Source organism: Danio rerio, chromosome 21 (assembly GCF_049306965.1).
Source record: "Danio rerio strain Tuebingen ecotype United States chromosome 21, GRCz12tu, whole genome shotgun sequence".
Lineage (NCBI taxonomy): Eukaryota > Metazoa > Chordata > Actinopteri > Cypriniformes > Danionidae > Danio > Danio rerio.
The window spans coordinates 82,501-104,779 of NC_133196.1; the positions used below are offsets into that span (position 1 = coordinate 82,501).

Below are 22,279 nucleotides of genomic sequence, written 5' to 3' on the forward strand. Positions count from 1 at the left end.
TTATTCATCTGGAGATGGTGAAGTGGAGAGAGTATCCCCCCGCGCGCTGGAATAAATGGTTCCGGCGCACCGCTCCTTATTTGGGCATGTTACTCAAAAGCGCGCTAACGGTCAGTCAGTCAGAGACTATCGCTGAGGCAGATTACGGTGAATCACGGATACGGTAAATATTTTAATAATAGTGATGATAATAAGTGTTTTAGTAATGTTGTCATGTGACTATTAGTCAAACAGCAGATTAGACAGTGGCTTTTGTACCAGTTCAGCTTCTCTAATTTATCATCAGTCATAATGCAGCCTTAACACATGATGGGTTTAACCCTCATCAGCATCTTAAATCCTTCAAAGTTATTAATATTTAGATATTTAAACATTTATATGCATTTATGTGTGTATTATATCATTTCTGCATCTAATTAAAGAAAGAGAAATGTGTAAGGCGTTTCTAACAGTGTGGACAGTGACTCTGACAGGATGGTTCTCTTCTGTCCGCCATTATCAGTCTCACACTAACGTTACTGTTCTCCTCAGTAATGAAAAGTTTTGATATCGTTATCCTGGCGTTTTTCTGTTAATATTCCAGCAAATAGGACTGTAAAATAATGATGATAATGACACTCCCATTCACTGCGCTCTGAGTTGATCAACTATGACCACTTGTGCTGTGGAGAAACACGGAGGTGTGGAAAGGCTCCATGATGACCGAAAGCACGATGGCTGCGATCAATTAGGCTTTAAAATTACATTTTCATTTAGAATTCATTAATAAGCTGAAACTGTTAAAAATATCTAGATAATAATAAGTTAAGCGGTGAATGTTGAAGAAGACCACTGTAAATTACTGTGATATAATAACTGCACAGGTAAAATGAACATTTCGCAGCAGTTTATTCTGCATTTCTGAAAGCGTGATGTTATGAACACTGAAACATGTAAAGCAGCTGCTCATATTGAGCTCATCAGCTGCTGAAGATGCTCAGTGAACAGATATAAAAAGCAAATCTTCTATTAATATCAAATCACAGCAGACACTGAGCTTCCATAATTTTATTAACAAAATAGCTGAATATGGGTACATATAATAAGGTTATATATATCTGTATCTATATAGGAAATCTTTATTACAGAGTAAAAGATGCGAGTGCACTGTATTCTAGAGATTTATCAGTTTGCTATAATAGAACGATTATAATGTAAATTACATTAAGTATATTCAAATGGAAATATAGATTATTATTTACATATTACTGAAACATTCAGAAACTTGAAATGAGTTGCGTTTTCCATCACCAGGAAGGGTTCAGCGCTGCGTGTCGTAATGTTCGTGGTCTGGATCAGGAGCGACTCTCTTTCTGTTTCTGCTTTACGAAGACCAGAGCCGGCGGACACTGCAGCTGGTTTCCCATGATGCCGTGCGGCCTGACGCAGAGCGTGTGCTGTCGCAGGCCTTGCAGTTGCGCGGTGACGTCGAACCGCAGGCCGCAGTCATCAGGCAGGACGGACGGAGAGTCTTGCGGCTCCACGAGGATCAGGGAGTCGGTCTGAAGACGAATCCTGGCTTCGGTCGCCGCGTCTGATTGGCTGAGAGACAGTAAAACCAACACTTCATCCCACGTGCTGCATCTGCTGCTGATAAGCCAGCAGAACTCGTCTCTGTCTTCACCTGCAGGAGTCAAACATGGTGGATGACAGTAAGACAGTGTGTGTTCACCGCACAGACATGCACGAAACACACCGCCAGCAGCACTATACAATATAACACAGCCGCCGTCTGCAGGGTTCCCACTCCTACACTGATATTCACTTCAGTTCTGCTTCACTTATCTAGTAGTGCAATATCAGGAGAGTGAAGAGCTGTGTACAGGCCTGCCAGTATATACACATCGTTAACTCACAGAAGAAATAATATTAGCATGTAATAATAATCACACATGTTCAGTGAAGTGTATATAACTCCACATTCACTGAGGAAAAGCTGAACTTCCATCATCTCTAATTAGGCACACATCACACTGAATCAGCCCATCATTCAGTCTATTTATTATTTATGTACATTTATATGAATTCAGTTTAATTTAGTAATAATATTGAAGATATTCAGATGTACGATACAGTTTGTAAAGTAATATTTTCTGTCTTTAGAGATTCACCTTGTTTACCAAACATGTGGATCTACTTGTATTTGCATTGTAAACCTTAGACAGGAGTTTAAAGGTTTTTAGGTTTATTTTTATTTGCTTATTATACTCTCAACATCATTCCACATAAACCTGCAGATTTTGTGCAAAATCCAGCACAGAAATAGCATAACACATTGCAGATTCTGCCAGTCATTATATATGAGTGTCTTTACACTGTACAGGAAGCTTTAATCAATAATAATGTATTTACTAAGTATGAACAATACCGCACAGCACTTCTCAATCACCATTAGGTAATGCACTCTGAGTTAACCTGAACTAACCATGAACAACTATACATTCATTAACTAATGTAACGAGCAGGAATAAATGCTGTTATTGTAAAGGTATTACCTATACTGTAAAGTGTGACCAAAAACAAGCTTAAATAACATTTTCAGGACTTTAATAGTCTATAAGAGAACAAAAAAATGAAATAAGATACTGCTTACTGCTCCTAAATACGTATATTTATATTGTCAGCATTATTAGCCCCCCTTTTATTTCCCCATTTAAAAATTCCCAGATGTTGAACAGATTGAGGAAATGTTCACAGTATGTCTGATAATATCTGTTCTACTGGAGAAAGTCTGATTTGTTTTATTTTGGCTGGAGTAAAAGCAGTTTTTAATAGTGTTAAAGTCAATATTATTAGCCCCTTCATCTATATATTTCTTCAATAGTCTACAGAACAAACGACTGTTATACAATGACTTGCCTAGTTACCCTAACTTTACCCTGATTAACCTGCTTAAGCCTTTAAATGTCACTTTAAGCTGAATAGACTTTAAGCTGTCATCATGATGAAGAGGAAATAAATCAGTTATTAGAGATGAGTTATTAACGCTGTTATGATTAGACATGTGTTGGAGTAATCTGCTCTCCACTACACAGAAACTGGGTAAAAAATAAACAGGGGGTGAATAATTCTGACCTCAGCTATATATATTATCCTGACTTAAAAACACTGATACAGAAAATAAACATTGTGATGAACTAACGATTAAAGCGACAAACAGAAACCCCTGATATTCCATCATTTGGACTAAATCTGTAAAAACTCGCTGGTGTTCAGCGTCTGGAGTCGCCTGTTCAGAGTCCTGCTCTCCTCCTCAGCCCCTGCTGCTGCGCCCTTTGGATATTACTCTTCAGTATCAATACACTGATGAAACACACACACACACACACACACACACACACACACACCACAACCCATACACACACATATATATATCCACACACACATATGCATTAACACACACACTCTCTCTCTCTCTCTCTCTCTCTCTCTCTCTCTCTCTCTCTTACCGGGCCGCGAGTCCCTGAAGCGCACCGTGACCCTGCGCTGTGTGTCCAGGATCTGCCGGTACGTGAGCGCGGTGCAGGTCAGCACACACTCCGTCGGGAGGTCCACAGTGCTGGGCATTTCAGCAATGAGCTCGTCCTTGTCCAAACACTCCCGGCTGCTGTCCTGAGCAAACACACACACCAGCAGCGCCAGCAGCGGTGCCCAGCGCACACAGGGCAAACACACACACACCATGCTGTCGGTCGCTGCTGTTGTCTGATTAATGTCGAGGCTCAGCGGAGCCCATCAGCTCTAAGGGTCACACACACACACTCGCACAGAAAGAGAGAGGCTTTACTGAGTGCGCAACAGCCTTGGAGGAACACACACACACACACACACACACACACACACACTGGCAGACACTGTGTGCCAACAAACTCCCAAAATAATCGGCTCATGTCAGGAATGCTCTGCATGTAACCTGCGGCCACACACACACACGCACACACACACACACACGCACACACACACCATTACCCAATGAGGAATGAGTTCATGCAGGTTCATGCTGATAAATCTCCCTGCAGAAGCTGCCAAAAAATCACACACACACTCACAAAGACACACTCACAAACACAATCACACACAGTCACACACACACACACACACACACATACACACACACACACACACACACGCAGACACACACACACACACACACTCGTGACAGCAGGAGTGACCTGTGAGCTGGAATAAGCAGTCGCGTGTCTTCATGATAGCTTGTTTAATGAAGCGGTCTGCAGGTACACTGAGATCAAGCAAACACCTTGTTATTTTCTGGCTGAACATGGAAACATTAGCTCTGACATGACATGATGCAGGGGTGTGTAGTACAGTTGTGTAAATGGAAACACACACACACACACACACACACAGATTAAACAGAGGCCAGTGATGCTGAACTACGGCTAGTTTGTGTTGGAAAGTTCCCATCATGCCTCTGCTCCACCGGCGGCCACAGACACGCTAGCGGCTAACGCTCACATTGAGGAATGAGGACAGCTCTCGCAGAGGGATATTTGAGACGCAGCCCAGGATGGCTTTGGTGGAGTTCTGGCAGAGCGGATCCATAACATGTTTTCGCGGAGCGGCGCTGAAGCTCTGCCAGAGCCAAACCCGCAGCTAAAACAGGTCTGGCCTTGAGCGGATCGCTAACAGAAGCTCCATTGTGTATTTCTGTGAAAGAGGAGTTGGAGAAAAACAGGCCAGACTGAGCGCTCGGCCTTCTGGGAACTGAACATGTTTCCACCATACTTAAAGTCCACAGGAGCCTGAGCTCCGAACAGCAGCAAAAATGAAGACTACATGTGTGTGTGTGTGTGTGTGTGCTACAGCAGTGTTTCTCTACGCTGTGTGTGTGTGTGTGTGTGTGAGTGTGTTATGTGTGTGTTTGATCACGGAGGGCTCATGGCTGCGGGGTCGAGTGTGTCCTCCGCTAGGTCGCAGCCACAGTCGCGGGGCAGCCTCACCGTAGACAGAACCAGACCGCTCGCGTCCATGTAGACGAACGGCACGATGTGGTGCGCGGTGGGTTTGCAGCACTGCGGAGAGAGCGCAGGCAGTCAGACTCTGTCAGATACACACACACACACACCTAGATATTCTGGAGCAACCGTACCTGCACAGACGTGCCGGAGCCGCAGGACACGCACTGGACGAAGGCCACGCTCTCCGGGAGAACCACCCAGCCGTCCCAGCCCAGATCTGCATGTTCACACAGCACCACATCATCATCATCATCAGCTCAGTGGAAAAACACAGAAGCTGCTGCGCTACTGCTGTCCCTCAGGAGTGTGGAGGTAACCCTCTCTGGTGTGGGACAGAAGCTGCTCCTGCTCTTCCCACATCCACACATTCAGCCCTGCAGGAGCCTCCAGCTGCTCTGCATACACTGCGCCATCACTTCCCAGGCCACACTGCGTCTGTGCATGCAGACGTCTACAGATGCTAGAGCTCATCCTGCAGTCTGTTTATTTTCTTCTGTAACTATCGATTCAGTTTTTATTTTAATGCTAAGGTTCTGTCTGCGTTCTGAATGATCTTGAGATATTGAGCTTTAAAGTTTTTGCTTTCTATGGCAGACAGCATGTGTGCAGCATCAGTTTTAAAAAAAAGTCCTAAAATGTAAACAACTTATAAAAAACATCCCATAATGTAAAGAAGTTGACATTTAACAAGAATGTCACTTAATTTTGACAAAAATGTCAGACAGAACCTTATAATTCTTATAAGATGACCAGTTATATATTGATTTATTATAGAGTTTAGTGTTTTTATTGATAAATATGCAAGTGTTGATATTATTGATGCACAATTGAGTGTATAATGTCATGTTATCTGTTTACTGTAGACATATGAGAGACTTGTTTGTTTACCAAATATAAGTGGACATAACTGTGTTATCTTCATAAAGCCTGAAGAAAAGTTCATTAATGATTTCAGGTTTTTAATAACTCTCAGACACATTCTGTGTAAATCTGCAGGTATATATAAAGGTTTGTGCAGTAATCTGTACACTGTGGGCAGGTTCTGTGGTTCTGGTTGTTCCTCAGGTAAAGCCTCACCTTTCATCAACACCTGAGAGGAGCGTCTGCAGCAGCTGGAGTTTCCAGAGTCCTCCGGCAAGCTGGAGTTACCTGCAGAACAGAGAGGAGCTTTAATGACCCAGAGCTCACCTGCGCAGGTGTGTGTGTGTGTGTGTGTGTGTGTGTGTGTGTGTGTGTGTGTGTGGCGTACCTGGCGGTGAGTGGATGCTGTTTTTCAATGACTCCCGCAGATGCTCCAGCTGGGACAGGGAGTTGCTCGGCTCCTTCGGGAGGTGCAGAGATTTCAGGATGATCTTCTTGATCTCCTGCTCTCTGCTGCAAACACACATTCAGCACCTCAGTCTGAGTGTTCAACACTTCCCCACAAGTGCAGCAATACAGCACATTTAGACCTGCTCAGCTTTCTTTATATCTCAGACAGAGTGAAGGAGTGTGCAGATGTAGAAGAGTGTGCTGTGAGGACTGAGTTTAGAGGAGACCACAGAAAATCAGAATCAGAAGAGCTTTATCAGCAGGTATGTTCACACATACGAGGAGTTAGTGTTAGTGCAGAGCTTCACCAGAATGACAGAGACGAGACAGCAGACAGATAACGAATACATTTAACAAGAGACGTAAAACTATTCAGTCTGTACAGAACAAACATCACTACAGCTGTGTGTGTGTGTGTGTGTGTGTGTGTGTGTGTGTGTGTGTGTGTGTGTGTGTGTGTGTGTGTGTGTGTGTGTGGTCAGGAGTTAAGTGTTGTCTAGGGCCAGACAGAATCTGCGGATGTTTTTTCCTGTTTCTGCTGAGAATTTTGTTAAAAATCTGAATTATTTTGGGAGCATCATAACTAAAATCTTAATATATGAAATAAAAATAACATCTTTTAAACTTTTATTTATGTTTAAAAAGCAAATCTAATTACATCCACTTATTTGGTAAACAAAGCAAGTCTCTCCTATAATATCTCCACTGAAAGACAGAAATATGACGCTGCACTGTACATAAATCAGATGAACATTTTCATATTAGTCAATAATGTTACTGAAATGAATTTTAAAACTGAATAAATATAGATTTACACACATTTACTCGAGTAAATAAACATGATGGGCTGCGTGCAGATTCCGTGTGGGTCTACATATGGGGATGAAATGCATCTCAAACTTGACATAACTGAACACAAGTGTCAAGAAAAGCTGAGATCTGCTGAAAGTGAAGCGCTAACTCATACTGTGAAGCTGTGAGAAACGCTCGGTCTGATGGGAACTCTTCCAAACCCTCTTGATGAGCAGCAGTCTAAACGGTTTAAACACACACACACACACACACACACACTCTTCTTCATCCACTCTATTGGGTTGTGTGTGTTTGACCCAAGCTCAGCTTGAAAGGTCAGCTCTTCAGCTAACCTGTTTAATCTCATGACTCTCTCCTTCAGGGTCACTCGTGTGCCAGCAGAGTTTTCACATTCTGTGCTGTTGCGCAACACCGGGACGAATAAACATCTGTAGGCTCACGGCTCAGGGCAGAACATCGACACAACACACTGAATATATACTGAACACACACGTTTCACACCATTATACGACTCCTACAGCTCTTATCCTGTTCTCTGCTGCTGTTTCCTCATAGTGTAACACCCACACGATGAACACCTGAGGCAGAATGATGTACAGTAGATGGATGCTCTTACCTGTGGCTCTGGTCCTCAGGTGACGGATGGAGCACAAACATCTCCCCCAAAGGGAAGGCCAGCAGCAGCAGGACGAGGCGCAGCAGCATGTCTGTGGATTCAGGAGCGTTCGCTGGAGGAGCTCGGACTGCAGCGGTGGATGTTGTCTGTGGCGGCCTGGGAAAGCTGCGATTTATCTACGCTGGCCAGGCTTGGCCTTGGAATACTTTACACTGTTTTCATGTAGAGCGAACGGATGGTGTTGGAAAGGAGGAGGAGAAAAAAGGTGGAATTGAGGAAAACACAATGAATTCTATCGTGCGGTTACACAGTCGCAAAGACGATAAGCCCAAACCGAAGGAGGATAGGTGACGAAATGAAGGAGTTCACACAGGAATGGCGCAGAAAAAGGAGCCATTCATTAATCGAGGACACGGCACCGCCATCACCTGAGACTCTGAACACCGATCACTCACGTCTAAACTCATGTACATGTGCTGTCAGTCTCGCTGTGAAGGGTCTGATACACCTGATCAGATCAGTCATCTATATGGAGACATCCAGCAATATCTATCATCATCAGCAGACAGAGAGAGAGAGAGCTGGGCTTGATGTATAACGGGGTTTATTCCTGCTAAACAGAACTACAGAAACAAGCTGATCAATGCTCTGCAATATAAAGTCCTTCTGTGGGCTGCGTTTGCCAGTTCTGTGCAGAAGTCAGTTAAACATCCTCATATTTATGAAGGCAGACGCCATCCTAATGAGAAACACACCTCTGAACACACACCTGTCTGAACTAATGAAGGAAGTCAAGCCGAGGCCCTCCACAAACACAGCACTCAAACACTAATCGACCACCGATCAGCCTTAATTACGGTCAAAATACACAACCTTGACCTTACGTGCATGTTGCATCCCCGTGTTGGCGTGGGTTTCCTCCAGGTGCTCCGGTTTCAATTCAATTCAATTCAGCTTTATTTGTATAGCGCTTTTACAATGTAGATTGTGTCAAAGCAGCTTCACATAAATGGTCATAGTAACTGGAACAGTGTGGTTCAGTAACTGGAACAGTGTGGTTCAGTTCAGTTTAGCTCAGTTCAGTGTGATTTAATCATTACTGAGAGTTCAAACACTGAAGAGCCAATTCATCGATGCGTAGCTCTACCAATCCTGAACCATGCGAGGCCCACAGTCCAAACACATGCACTATAGGGGAACTAGGTTGGCTAAATTGTCTGTAGTGTATGAGTGTGTGGGGGTGTTTCCCAGTACTGGGTTGCAGCTGGAAGGGCATCTGCTGTGTAAAACACATGTTGCAATAGTTGGCAGTTCACACCGCTTTGGTGAACTCTGAGCTGGAAGGAAAATGAATGAATGAAATAGTTAATCCTTTAATCTGAACGCCTCAGAAACTCGACACGGTGTCAAACTATCCTCAGAACATGTGCGCACCATGAGAAATGGCTGATAGCTGAACTAATTTGCCTTATTTAAATACTCTACAGCTTAATGCCTGTAATTATTACAGGTACTGTCTGCCGTGTAGTTTTGCCATTTATTCCTATTCATGGTATATTTTATTTGATGATGTAACAGTCGGTGTAAACATAGTTAAAATACTTTGGCAAAACTATAGTAAAATATAATGCCAATACAGGTAATTGAGCTTGAAAACTAGATTCAGACAAACAGAGAAAGAGAGACAGAGAGAGAGAGACAGAGAGAGAGAGAAACAGATAGAGAGACAGAGAGAGAGAGACAGAGAGAGAGAGACAGTAAATCCACTATAGCCGGAGTCTTATCTGTGTGTGTCGCACATATTCATTCAACACGAACCGCTTGATTTCTCTGACTGACAGCACCGCTTTGGGATGATTGTGTGTGTGTGTGTGTGTGTGTGTGTGATTCCTCCTGATCTGCATTCTCTCTGACCTCGGCTGAACGCTGTGTGTTTGTCCTTGAGCTGAACCTCCTCTGCGTCAGGAGGAATCCGGCACCTGCGTGAGAATCTAAAGAAAGACGAGAGGTTATCTGAGGAAATATGCGCTCAGCCCATGGCGGTGTATTTATACGTAGCTCATTTAATCAGCGCTCAGCCGCTTTAAGATTATAATGAGCAGAAGTGAGCAGTTCTGTAATGGTGGCCTGGGTAATGGACAGTTGTGTTGGTGTGTACAGCGCAGCCGATCCTCCAATGGCCTTTACCTGCGGTGAGCTGTCTATTCTGGGCTGAAGCCGAGCCGCAGCATTAACCCTAATCCATGTGTTGTTTTGATGACGGATGAGCTTCCCCTGTGTGTGTGTGTGTGTGTGCGTGTGTGTGTGAATCTGTCAGATCTGCACGTGTGGACGCTCTGTGTCGTCTCCTCATGGGTTTGGGCATCAGCGGTGCGAGACCCTCGGCCTCTTCTGCAGCGGTGTTTCAGCTCCAGGACTCTGCGGTACAGCACAGACACACACTCTCCACCAATAATCCATAATCAATCACTGCTCTTCAGAAACCACGGCTGACCACTTCTGATGTGTGGAGGGAATTATTCGTGTCTGTTTAAACGGGAATGCAGAGGCTTCCAGAATCAGAGGTGTGTGTGAGTTGACATGTGTGAAGCGTGTGTGATGTGTGTGTGAAGTGTGTTTTTACAGCGTGCTGGCGGTGAGATGGGATGTGGACGCTCCAAAGCAGAGCAGCTGCAGGTGAAAGTGTGTGATCGAGGTGTGTGAAGCTCCAGGAGAACCTGCTGTAATTCTGCATTTACTGCACTACACTGAGAGAAACACTGCTCACACACTCTGACTGTCTGTCTGTCTCTCCGTGTCTGTCTGTCTGTCTGTCTCTCCGTGTCTGTCTGTCTGTCTGCAGGGAGCATCTCAGTTCCAGGTAACTCTTCTGTTTCTCTCAGTAATCTTCAGTTGTCAGTGATTGTGAATGATGCACCGCTCTGTTTCTCCTGCTCCTCCTGCTGCAGCGGCTACAGGTCAGACGTGTTTCTGAGAGTCAGTGCGTTTGCTTGTGTGTGTGTGTGTGTGGTGTCTTCTGACCTGAACGTATCTCTGTGTGTGTGTGTGTGTGTTTGTGTGTGTGTAGCGATGCGGGCGGCACTGCTCATTCAGCGCTGGTACCGGCAGTATGTGGCTCGGCTGGAGATGCGGCGCCGCTGCACCTGGAACATCTTCCAGTCCATAGAGTATTCAGGACAGCAGGACCACATCAAGGTGAACACACACAGGTACACACACACACGCACGGCGATGAGGCTCTCGTGGTAGCGGTGGTCATGGGATGGTCTTTTCCTCTGTGTGTTTCTGCAGTTGTATAATTTCTTCAGTTTCCTGATGGAGCACTTCGGCCGCAGTGAGGGAGTGTGTGTGTCTCCGCCGGCCTCTCTGGTGTCGCAGATGTTCGGAGAGAGAAGTGTGTGTCAGGACGAGCCATGGGAGAAACACTGCTGCTATACACACATCCAGCTGCCGGACGGGTACAGCGGCCCACATCTGACCTTCCCACTGACCCTCAGCGGCGTCACGGAGCTGCTGCACGCCTTCAGGAACAAACAGGTGCTCCAGCGCTGTCCTGTGTGTGTGAGTGTGTGTGAGTGTGTGTGTGAGTGTGTTTGACAGCACATCTCTGTATTCAGAAGCTTCACGCACGATACGTTCTGCAACTGCTGGGAAAAACCTGGACACTCCTGCGATTAATGCCCAACATCAGCACCGTCAGCACCGGCACACACACAGAGATCACCATCTGCGGTGAGAACACACACCTCTGCAACACCACCTCCGTCATTCCTCACCGCGGCCACACCACTTCCACCACACCTCACCAACACAACACTGCCTCCAACACACCTCACCTCCGCAACACTGCCTCCACCACACCTCACCAACACAACACTGCCTCTGACACACCTCACCAACACAACACTGCCTCTGACACACCTCACCAACACAACACTGCCTCTGACACACCTCACCTCCGCAACACTGCCTCTGACACACCTCACCAACACAACACTGCCTCCGACACACCTCACCTCCGCAACACTGCCTCTGACACACCTCACCAACACAACACTGCCTCTGACACACCTCACCTCCGCAACACTGCCTCCACCACACCTCACCAACACAACACTGCCTCCGACACACCTCACCTCCGCAACACTGCCTCTGACACACCTCACCAACACAACACTGCCTCCAACACACCTCACCAACACAACACTGCCTCTGACACACCTCACCAACACAACACTGCCTCCAACACACCTCACCAACACAACACTGCCTCCAACACACCTCACCAACACAACACTGCCTCCACCACACCTCACCAACACAACACTGCCTCCAACACACCTCACCAACACAACACTGCCTCTGACACACCTCACCAACACAACACTGCCTCCAACACACCTTACCAACACAACACTGCCTCTGACACACCTCACCAACACAACACTGCCTCTGACACACCTCACCAACACAACACTGCCTCTGACACACCTCACCAACACAACACTGCCTCTGACACACCTCACCAACACAACACTGCCTCTGACACACCTCACCAACACAACACTGCCTCTGACACACCTCACCAACACAACACTGCCTCTGACACACCTCACCAACACAACACTGCCTCTGACACACCTCACCAACACAACACTGCCTCTGACACACCTCACCAACACAACACTGCCTCTGACACACCTCACCTCCGCAACACCACCTCAGTGACACCTCACCTCCGCAACACTGCCTCTGACACACCTCACCAACACAACACTGCCTCCAACACACCTCACCAACACAACACTGCCTCTGACACACCTCACCAACACAACACTGCCTCTGACACACCTCACCAACACAACACTGCCTCTGACACACCTCACCAACACAACACTGCCTCCAACACACCTCACCAACACAACACTGCCTCTGACACACCTCACCAACACAACACTGCCTCTGACACACCTCACCTCCGCAACACTGCCTCCAACACACCTCACCAACACAACACTGCCTCTGACACACCTCACCAACACAACACTGCCTCTGACACACCTCACCAACACAACACTGCCTCCGACACACCTCACCAACACAACACTGCCTCTGACACACCTCACCTCCGCAACACTGCCTCTGACACACCTCACCTCCGCAACACTGCCTCTGACACACCTCACCAACACAACACTGCCTCTGACACACCTCACCAACACAACACTGCCTCCAACACACCTCACCAACACAACACTGCCTCTGACACACCTCACCAACACAACACTGCCTCTGGCACACCTCACCAACACAACACTGCCTCCAACACACCTCACCAACACAACACTGCCTCTGACACACCTCACCAACACAACACTGCCTCTGACACACCTCACCTCCGCAACACTGCCTCTGACACACCTCACCAACACAACACTGCCTCTGACACACCTCACCTCCGCAACACTGCCTCCAACACACCTCACCAACACAACACTGCCTCTGACACACCTCACCAACACAACACTGCCTCTGACACACCTCACCAACACAACACTGCCTCTGACACACCTCACCAACACAACACTGCCTCTGACACACCTCACCTCCGCAACACTGCCTCTGACACACCTCACCAACACAACACTGCCTCCAACACACCTCACCAACACAACACTGCCTCTGACACACCTCACCAACACAACACTGCCTCTGACACACCTCACCAACACAACACTGCCTCTGACACACCTCACCAACACAACACTGCCTCTGACACACCTCACCTCCGCAACACTGCCTCTGACACACCTCACCAACACAACACTGCCTCCAACACACCTCACCAACACAACACTGCCTCTGATACACCTCACCTCCACAACACTGCCTCCGACACACCTCACCAACACAACACTGCCTCTGACACACCTCACCAACACATCACTGCCTCCGACACACCTCACCAACACAACACTGCCTCTGACACAACTCACCAACACAACACTGCCTCTGACACACCTCACCAACACAACACTGCCTCTGACACACCTCACCAACACAACACTGCCTCTGACACACCTCACCTCCGCAACACTGCCTCCGACACACCTCACCAACACATCACTGCCTCCGACACACCTCACCTCTGCAACACCACCTCAGTGACACACCTCACCTCTGCAACACTACCTTAGTGACACCTCACCTCCGCAACACCACCTCAGTGACACACCTCACCAACACAACACTGCCTCTGACACACCTCACCAACACAACACTGCCTCTGACACACCTCACCAACACAACACTGCCTCCAACACACCTCACCAACACAACACTGCCTCTGACACACCTCACCAACACAACACTGCCTCTGACACACCTCACCTCCGCAACACTGCCTCTGACACACCTCACCAACACAACACTGCCTCTGACACACCTCACCTCCGCAACACTGCCTCCAACACACCTCACCAACACAACACTGCCTCTGACACACCTCACCAACACAACACTGCCTCTGACACACCTCACCAACACAACACTGCCTCTGACACACCTCACCAACACAACACTGCCTCTGACACACCTCACCTCCGCAACACTGCCTCCGACACACCTCACCAACACAACACTGCCTCTGACACACCTCACCTCCGCAACACTGCCTCTGACACACCTCACCAACACAACACTGCCTCTGACACACCTCACCTCCGCAACACTGCCTCCGACACACCTCACCAACACAACACTGCCTCTGACACACCTCACCTCCGCAACACTGCCTCTGACACACCTCACCAACACAACACTGCCTCTGACACACCTCACCAACACAACACTGCCTCTGACACACCTCACCTCCGCAACACTGCCTCCAACACACCTCACCAACACAACACTGCCTCTGATACACCTCACCTCCACAACACTGCCTCCGACACACCTCACCAACACAACACTGCCTCTGACACACCTCAACAACACATCACTGCCTCCGACACACCTCACCAACACAACACTGCCTCTGACACAACTCACCAACACAACACTGCCTCTGACACACCTCACCAACACAACACTGCCTCTGACACACCTCACCTCCGCAACACTGCCTCCGACACACCTCACCAACACATCACTGCCTCCGACACACCTCACCTCTGCAACACCACCTCAGTGACACACCTCACCTCTGCAACACTACCTTAGTGACACCTCACCTCCGCAACACCACCTCAGTGACACCTCACCTCCGCAACACCAACTCAGTGACACACCTCACCTCCGCAACACCACCTCAGTGACACCTCACCTCCACAACACCACCTCAGTGACACCTCACCTCCGCAACACCAACTCAGTGACACACCTCACCTCTGCAACACTACCTTAGTGACACCTCACCTCCGCAACACCACCTCAGTGACACCTCACCTCTGCAACACCACCTCAGTGACACACCTCACCTCCGCAACACCAACTCAGTGACACATTACCAGCGCAACACCACCTCAGTTACACCTCACCTCCGCAACACCACCTCAGTCACACATTACCAGCGCAACACCACCTCAGTCACACCACACCCCCACACCATCTCAGTCAGACCTCGCCAACACAACACCTAACTTCCCACACCCGCAACCCCGCTACCACCACACCTCACCTTCGCAACACTGCCTCTGTCACACGTCATCTACGCAACACCTCCACCTCAGTGTTTTATCCTACAGCAGGTGATTATTCCTCTGCTCCTCCTGCAGGAGATCTTCACGGCCATCTGGAGGATCTGCTGTTGATCTTTTATAAAGTCAGTAAAGTTCTGTAGCTCAGGTTTCTCCTTCTGAACGCAACATGACTGATTCCTGCTCTTCTAGAACGGGTTTCCTTCGGCAGAGACCCCGTATGTCTTCAACGGAGACTATGTGGACCGAGGGAAAGAGTCGATGGAGGTGCTGCTGGTGCTGTTTGCGTTCCTGCTGCTGTATCCACATGACATGCACCTGAACCGGGGAAACCACGAGGACCACATCGTTAATCTGAGGTGCAGATATTCTGTAGGACTGGCCAGTTATAGTTCATCGTGTGGCATTAGTGTTCAGATCTGTAGGTCTGTATTTCTGATTGTGTGTTTGTGTTCATGCAGATACGGCTTCACTAAAGAAGTTCTGAGCAAGTATCGGGTGAGTTCAGTGTCCAGCCTAGACCAGCTCAACAGCACAAACACTCGACCTGGCGCTTCTGTTGATCCTGAAGACCTTCTTGGCTCGGTTTAATTAGGCTTAAAGCTAAACTCCAGCAGGAGCAGGATTACAAACGCCTGATTTAAGAGGATTGTACACTATACACTCGTCTGCCCATTCACACACACTACAGCTTCACCACCGCACTAGCAAAGCAAACACCATCATCAAATTCCCTTGAGGGTTAACTCCGCTCTCAGCAGCGCATTCAGACACTGTTTTGTGCATTATTGCAGTCACAGAGGTTTGGTTTGCTGTAAATGTCAGAATTATAAAGGAACTAAAGGTCTACCGGAGACCGAACACCCAGAGTGTCTAAATAAGCCTGAAGTGCACTCAAATAAACCTTAATGAAGCTAATAAATCATCTCGCTGAACCAAAGACACACACATTCTAGAAGTATTCAGCTGTTAATCCCATTTGCCCTAATCCCTGTGTGTTAAGTTAACAGAGAAACACACACACGCATCCGTTTGACACGTTCCAGAGCTCCACCTTCTCCACAGTGCTCCACCTTTCACATGCAGAGCTCATCGAAAGCACTGATAAACGTTAAGGCTGAGGCGATTCCTGCTCCATGCTGGGAACATTATTGACAAGTGCTTTTCTGATATCCAATACAAACTATATGCTGCATGCTGAGGTGTTCACAGCTGCTGCTGGAGACTGTATCTGAAACACCCCTATACCCTTATTAGTGAACTTATTGAGGAAGCAGCCATTTCTAGAGGTTTCTGAAATCAAAATGGACTTTCTGAAATGCACTCAATCCATCCCATAATGCACTGCAATAATGAGTCTATAACCCATGTACACTCAACAGCTAGAAAACCCCCATAATGCACCGAGAGTTTAGACTCTGAATGAATTCCCAGATCTGACCACCTGATGGCCTCTAAAGCGCAATGCTATATCAGTGACTGGTTTAATGACGAATGGTTCTAGAGATCTGACCCGTCTGAGGGATCCATCAACCAGCAGAACAAACACACAACATCTCTTTAGTACCCTCAGCAGTGCTGCAGTTCACTCTCTCAGGTGGACTCTATTTGTGGAATACAGTAGGGAATAGTGAGCGAGGGATTAGGGATTAGCCTCAGTGTCCGGCACACACCTGAAGAAGCAGAGGAAGCTTTCAGGATGAGTTAGGCCGTACTCACACTAGGTACAGTTGCCTCGAACCGGGCCAAAGCACGCTTGTCCCCCCTCCCGTCTCCCCCGACGGCCCGCGCTCACACCATATAGGGCCTCGGCACGCTTACGTCATCGCTGCTGCGCTGTTCAGAAGCGCTCTCTATGGCAAACCTTTTTAGCATTTAAATCTTTGTTCTGACTCCATAAATATATTTAGAGATATCTTTAATTATATTTTGACTAGTCATAATTATAATTCCACTACTCAGAATGACAATTAGAGATATCTGCAATTACAATTGTACTAGTACGAAATCAGATTGGAGATATCTGCAAATATATTATGACTAGTCATATTCCTACATTGACTTCCATTGAAAAATATTTGCAGATATCTCTAAATGAGTTTTGACTCGTCATAATACATTTGGAGATGTCTTTAATTCATCATATTTAGAGATATTTACAAATATATTTGAAGATATCTCTAATTAATTTACTAATAGTCAAATTACAGTTGTAGATATCTTGAATTGGATTTTTGACTAGTCAAAACTCATTTAGAGATACCTGCAAATATTTTTCAATGGAAGTCAATGGATGAATGATTTCGTACTAGTACAATTGTAATTGCAGATATCTCTAATTGTCATTCTGACTAGTCGAATTATAATTATGACTAGCCAAAATATAATTAGAGATATCTCTAAATATATTTATGGATAGTCTGAACAAGGTTTAAATGCTAAAACGGCTTGCCATACGCTCTCACTCAGCAGCACAGTGGAGATTTCTCTAGTTATATCGTTTCAGTCGTTTGATATGCCGTCAAATATTTCGCCAAACAGTCCTTAGGGATGCGGGGACACACAGTCAGATATTTCGCCGAACAGATCCGCCACTTTTGGCACTCATAAACAATCATTAAGCCCTCGTGCTGCAGGAATGAGGAGATCTGCTGAAGGCGCAGCTGGCGTGCTGTGAGGAGTTTGCGTCTTTAATAAGCTACGGCAGTTTGCGTTCACTGAACAGTAAGAATGATTAATAAATCCATATCAAACAGTCCCTTAAAGTCACGTCTCGCTTTCGGTTTCGGGCTTTGGCGCGTTTTGTACTCACACACAAGCGTACCGCGCCAAAGCCCAAGTGTACCGCGCTCAGGCACACCTCTTCCAACCGGGCCAGGGCCGGCCAAGTGAACCGTGCTTGAGCGCGATTCAGCGCACTCACACTTCTCAAACGATCCGGGAAACGGGCCTGGGCACGGTACAGATGGCATAGTGTGAGTAGGCCCTTAAACACAGGAGCAGTGTTCAGTTACTCTCCGAACTGATGCCTAGAACCTGCACCTAAATCCAGATCCACACACACTCACACACACACTCTCTGTGATCGCTCGCAGGTTCATGGGAAACTGATCCTGGAGCTGCTGCAGAAGATCTTCAGCCGGCTCCCGCTGGCCACCATCATCAACCAGAAGGTGCTGATCGTACACGGAGGAATCTCCGACCAGACGGACCTGAACGTGATCAGCAAACTGCAGCGCCACAGGGTACACCAGCTCCAGTGTGTGTGTGTGTGTGTGTGTGTGTGTGTGACCGCTTTACTCGGAGATTAATAATAAGATCAGCATTTCAGTCATCACGTCACATCGCATGAGCAGTACCCAACAATACTGCATCATTGACAGTCTCATGCAGCTCTACTGTGAGTGTGTACACGAGCGTTCAGGTGTGTGTGTGTCTGTCTATCCATCTATTTGTGTGTGTGTGGTGTTCTCCTCAGTTTGTGTCTGCACTGCGGCCCCTGAGGCGATGGGACTGGCCACCGGACCCCGAGCCGGACGAGGACAGCAGTGTGTATCGTCGCCGGGTTCAGTCGCTCACACACTGCTCCCCGCTGCGCCGACACACACCCACACACACCGCCAGACACTCGCTGCACGCCGGAACGGGACGCTGCGTAGAGGAGGAGCTGCGGGAGCGCCGGCGGCTGGCGGAGGATCCAGAGCTGCAGCACACACACACTGATGCAGACGAGTGGAAACAGGTGACACACACACACGCACACACACACACACCCTTAAGGCTGATTTATACTTCTGTGTCAAGCGCACGCGTATGCTACAGCACTGACGCATAGCCCTTCGCCGTGGCCGTTACTGACGTGCACCTCTCAAAAAATGTAACTACACGTCGCAACGAGGCGTAGCGCAAGCTCTGTGATTGGTCGGCTTGGTATCGCTGACGAGTCTGGGCGGGACCGAGAGCCGGGTGAATGGTGCGAGCCCGATGGAGCGATTGTTTACAAGTGTGGAGTCCCGTGAAGGAGCTCCGGATGGAGAGTTTTGTTCTGTGTTTCCCTCATGGTTACAGTTGCTGCACGTCCGCCGGTTCCTGCCTCAAAATGAGCGAGTTTGAGCCACTTGTACATCCAGGAAGTGTTCAGGAAAAGCAAAACAGCAGCGAAGAAACTCGACACAGAGGAACATTTACACCTCACTGCCCACTAGTGCTTCAGAAGTGTTAATGCAGACCAACAGAGACAGCAGCAGCAGTATAAGCACAGCTACACGCGTTACATGCGCCGTGGGTCACGCCGCTCACTTGCTGCAGAAGTATAAACCAGGCCTTACACACACACACACCCTTACACACACACTGTCTGTTTCTCTGTCACAGTAATGTGGGGAAACTCTACTGTGGCAGTACTGTGGTACAGGGATGTGATCAGATGTTGATGTCCTGGTACTGTGGTATCACGGTATTACCATAAAGCCACATAAACATGGCAACACTGCAGCGCCGCTCTCTCTCTGTGTCCGAGATCTGCTGTCGGCCACACTGTAATCTCTGCTGGTGTTAGAACCCGTCTCCACTGAGCCCTACACTACACTACACTACACTACACTATAGTAAACTACAGTAAACTATACTATAGTACAGTAAACTACACTACTGTATACTACACTACACTACAGTAAACTACACTACACTACACTACAGTAAACTACACTACAGTAAACTACACTACACTACTGTATACTACACTACACCACACTATAGTACAGTAAACTACACTACACTATACTACACTACAGTAAACTACATTAAACTATACTATAGTACAGTAAACTACACTACACTACACTACAGTAAACTACACTACACTACACTACAGTAAACTACACTACAGTAAACTACACTACACTACACTACAGTAAACTACACTACACTACACTACAGTAAACTACACTACACTACAGTAAACTACACTACAGTAAACTACACTACACTACACTACAGTAAACTACACTACACTACACTACAGTAAACTACACTACACTACAGTAAACTACACTACAGTAAACTACACTACACTACCGTATACTACACTACACCACACTATAGTACAGTAAACTACACTATACTACACTACAGTAAACTACACTACACTATGGTACACTACCGTATACTACACCACACTACAGTAAACTACACTACACTATAGTACACTACAGTAAACTACACTACACTATAGTACACTACCGTATACTACACCACACTACAGTAAACTACACTACACTATAGTACACTACAGTAAACTACACTACACTATAGTACACTACCGTATACTACACCACACTACACTACAGTAAACTACACTACAGTACAGTACACTGTGTTTCATTAACACCTCCCACAGAAAACATGTTTCTGTGCTGATTCTGGGCTTACCTCAGATATATTGGACTGAACTGAACTGCACTGGACTGAACTGCACTGCACTGGACTGAACTGCACTGCACTGGACTCAAGTACACTGGACTGAACTGCACTTTGGCTGAACCACACTGGACACTAGTGCTAGAGTGTGTGTGTGCTCCGCAGATAGTGGACATCCTGTGGAGCGACCCGATGGCCCAGAATGGCTGCGTCCCCAATAAAGTGCGCAGCGGCGGGTGTCTCTGGGGTCCAGACGTCACTCACGCGGTGCTGGACAAACACCAGCTGCAGATGCTGATCCGCTCACACGAGTGCAAACAGGAGGGATACGAGTTCTGCCACAGCGGCCGGGTGACGGAGAGATACACTCACTCATTCCTTCATCCACATGCTCATCTGTTCATCCACACACTCCTCTGTTCATCCACACACTCCTCTGTTCATCCACACACTCCTCTGTTCATCCACACACTCCTCTGTTCATCCACACACTCCTCTGTTCATCCACTCACTCCTCTGTTCATCCACACACTCCTCTGTTCATCCACTCACTCCTCTGTTCATCCACACACTCCTCTGTTCATCCACTCTCTCCTCTGTTCATCCACACACTCCTCTGTTCATCCACACTCTCCTCTGTTCATCCACTCACTCCTCTGTTCATCCACTCTCTCCTCTGTTCATCCACACACTCCTCTGTTCATCCACTCACTCCTCTGTTCATCCACACTCTCCTCTGTTCATCCACTCTCTCCTCTGTTCATCCACACACTCCTCTGTTCATCCACTCACTCCTCTGTTCATCCACACTCTCCTCTGTTCATCCACACACTCCTCTGTTTATCCACACACTCTTCTGTTCATCCACTCACTCCTCTGTTCATCCACACACTCCTCTGTTCATCCACACACTCTTCTGTTCATCCACACTCTCTTCTGTTCATCCACACACTCTTCTGTTCATCCACTCACTCCTCTGTTCATCCACACACTCTTCTGTTCATCCACACTCTCCTCTGTTCATCCACACACTCTTCTGTTCATCCACTCACTCCTCTGTTCATCCACACACTCTTCTGTTCATCCACTCACTCCTCTGTTCATCCACACACTCCTCTGTTCATCCACACACTCTTCTGTTCATCCACACACTCTTCTGTTCATCCACACACTCCTCTGTTCATCCACACACTCTTCTGTTCATCCACACACTCTTCTGTTCATCCACACACTCCTCTGTTCATCCACACACTCTTCTGTTCATCCACACTCTCCTCTGTTCATCCACACACTCTTCTGTTCATCCACTCACTCCTCTGTTCATCCACACACTCTTCTGTTCATCCACTCACTCCTCTGTTCATCCACACACTCCTCTGTTCATCCACACACTCTTCTGTTCATCC

General features: G+C 47.3%; 3 protein-coding genes across 20 annotated transcripts in view; 1 reads left to right on the top strand and 2 right to left on the bottom strand.

Annotated features, from left to right (window-relative positions):
- Positions 1-113: 113 nt before the first annotated feature.
- Positions 114-22,279, top strand: part of ppef2b (protein phosphatase with EF-hand domain 2b) — a 33,027-nt gene continuing 10,861 nt past the window's right edge. Inside the window, exons 1-13 of one of the 15 annotated variants that reach the window (XM_073935576.1) lie at positions 114-163; positions 1,294-1,699; positions 10,076-10,453; positions 10,601-10,715; positions 10,826-10,967; positions 11,050-11,295; positions 11,376-11,490; positions 15,534-15,580; positions 15,648-15,814; positions 15,917-15,953; positions 18,551-18,700; positions 18,934-19,197; positions 21,039-21,224. In XM_073935576.1, coding sequence (XP_073791677.1) covers positions 10,399-10,453; positions 10,601-10,715; positions 10,826-10,967; positions 11,050-11,295; positions 11,376-11,490; positions 15,534-15,580; positions 15,648-15,814; positions 15,917-15,953; positions 18,551-18,700; positions 18,934-19,197; positions 21,039-21,224 — 1,524 coding nt within the window. In that variant the 5' untranslated portion in view covers positions 114-163; positions 1,294-1,699; positions 10,076-10,398. Of the gene's footprint in view, positions 164-1,293; positions 1,700-7,777; positions 9,951-10,040; positions 10,454-10,600; positions 10,716-10,825; positions 10,968-11,049; positions 11,296-11,375; positions 11,491-15,533; positions 15,581-15,647; positions 15,815-15,916; positions 15,954-18,550; positions 18,701-18,933; positions 19,198-21,038; positions 21,225-22,279 lie in introns of those variants that run through there. The other 14 variants (XM_073935581.1, XM_073935577.1, XM_073935582.1 and 11 more) reach the window with 14 other exon arrangements.
- Positions 1,033-7,982, bottom strand: gsdf (gonadal somatic cell derived factor). Of its 4 annotated transcripts, none has more exons than XM_073934942.1 (6): positions 7,759-7,972; positions 6,268-6,392; positions 6,096-6,167; positions 5,150-5,235; positions 3,489-5,072; positions 1,033-1,663 (listed from the first exon to the last, which is right to left on the bottom strand). In XM_073934942.1, the coding sequence occupies exons 1-5, from the start codon at positions 7,845-7,847 to the stop codon at positions 4,926-4,928; spliced, it is 519 nt and encodes a 172-aa protein (XP_073791043.1). In that variant the 5' UTR covers positions 7,848-7,972; the 3' UTR covers positions 1,033-1,663; positions 3,489-4,925. The 4 variants fall into 4 exon arrangements, with proteins under 4 accessions (XP_073791043.1, XP_005173900.1, XP_003200841.1 ...); XM_005173843.6 differs by having other exon boundaries at positions 6,268-6,389; positions 7,759-7,900; NM_001114668.1 differs by lacking the exon at positions 1,033-1,663 and having other exon boundaries at positions 4,237-5,072; positions 7,759-7,982.
- LOC141379810 (uncharacterized) lies at positions 11,497-13,702 on the bottom strand. Its single transcript, XM_073935057.1, has 3 exons — positions 13,695-13,702; positions 11,770-12,988; positions 11,497-11,739 (listed from the first exon to the last, which is right to left on the bottom strand). Exons 1-3 carry the CDS (start codon positions 13,700-13,702, stop codon positions 11,524-11,526), a joined length of 1,443 nt encoding a protein of 480 aa, XP_073791158.1. The 3' UTR covers positions 11,497-11,523.

Excerpts from the sequence above, each read along its gene's own strand:
- gsdf (XM_003200793.7), bottom strand. The coding sequence starts at position 3,723 with ATGGTGTGTGTGTGTTTGCCCTGTGTGCGCTGGGCACCGCTGCTGGCG. Across the intron at positions 1,664-3,488 it reads CTTCAGGGACTCGCGGCCCG|GTGAAGACAGAGACGAGTTC; the intron begins GTAAGAGAGAGA and ends TGACTCCTGCAG.
- LOC141379810 (XM_073935057.1), bottom strand. Across the intron at positions 11,740-11,769 it reads GGCAGTGTTGCGGAGGTGAG|GTGTGTCAGAGGCAGTGTTG; the intron begins GTGTGTCGGAGG and ends TGTGTTGGTGAG.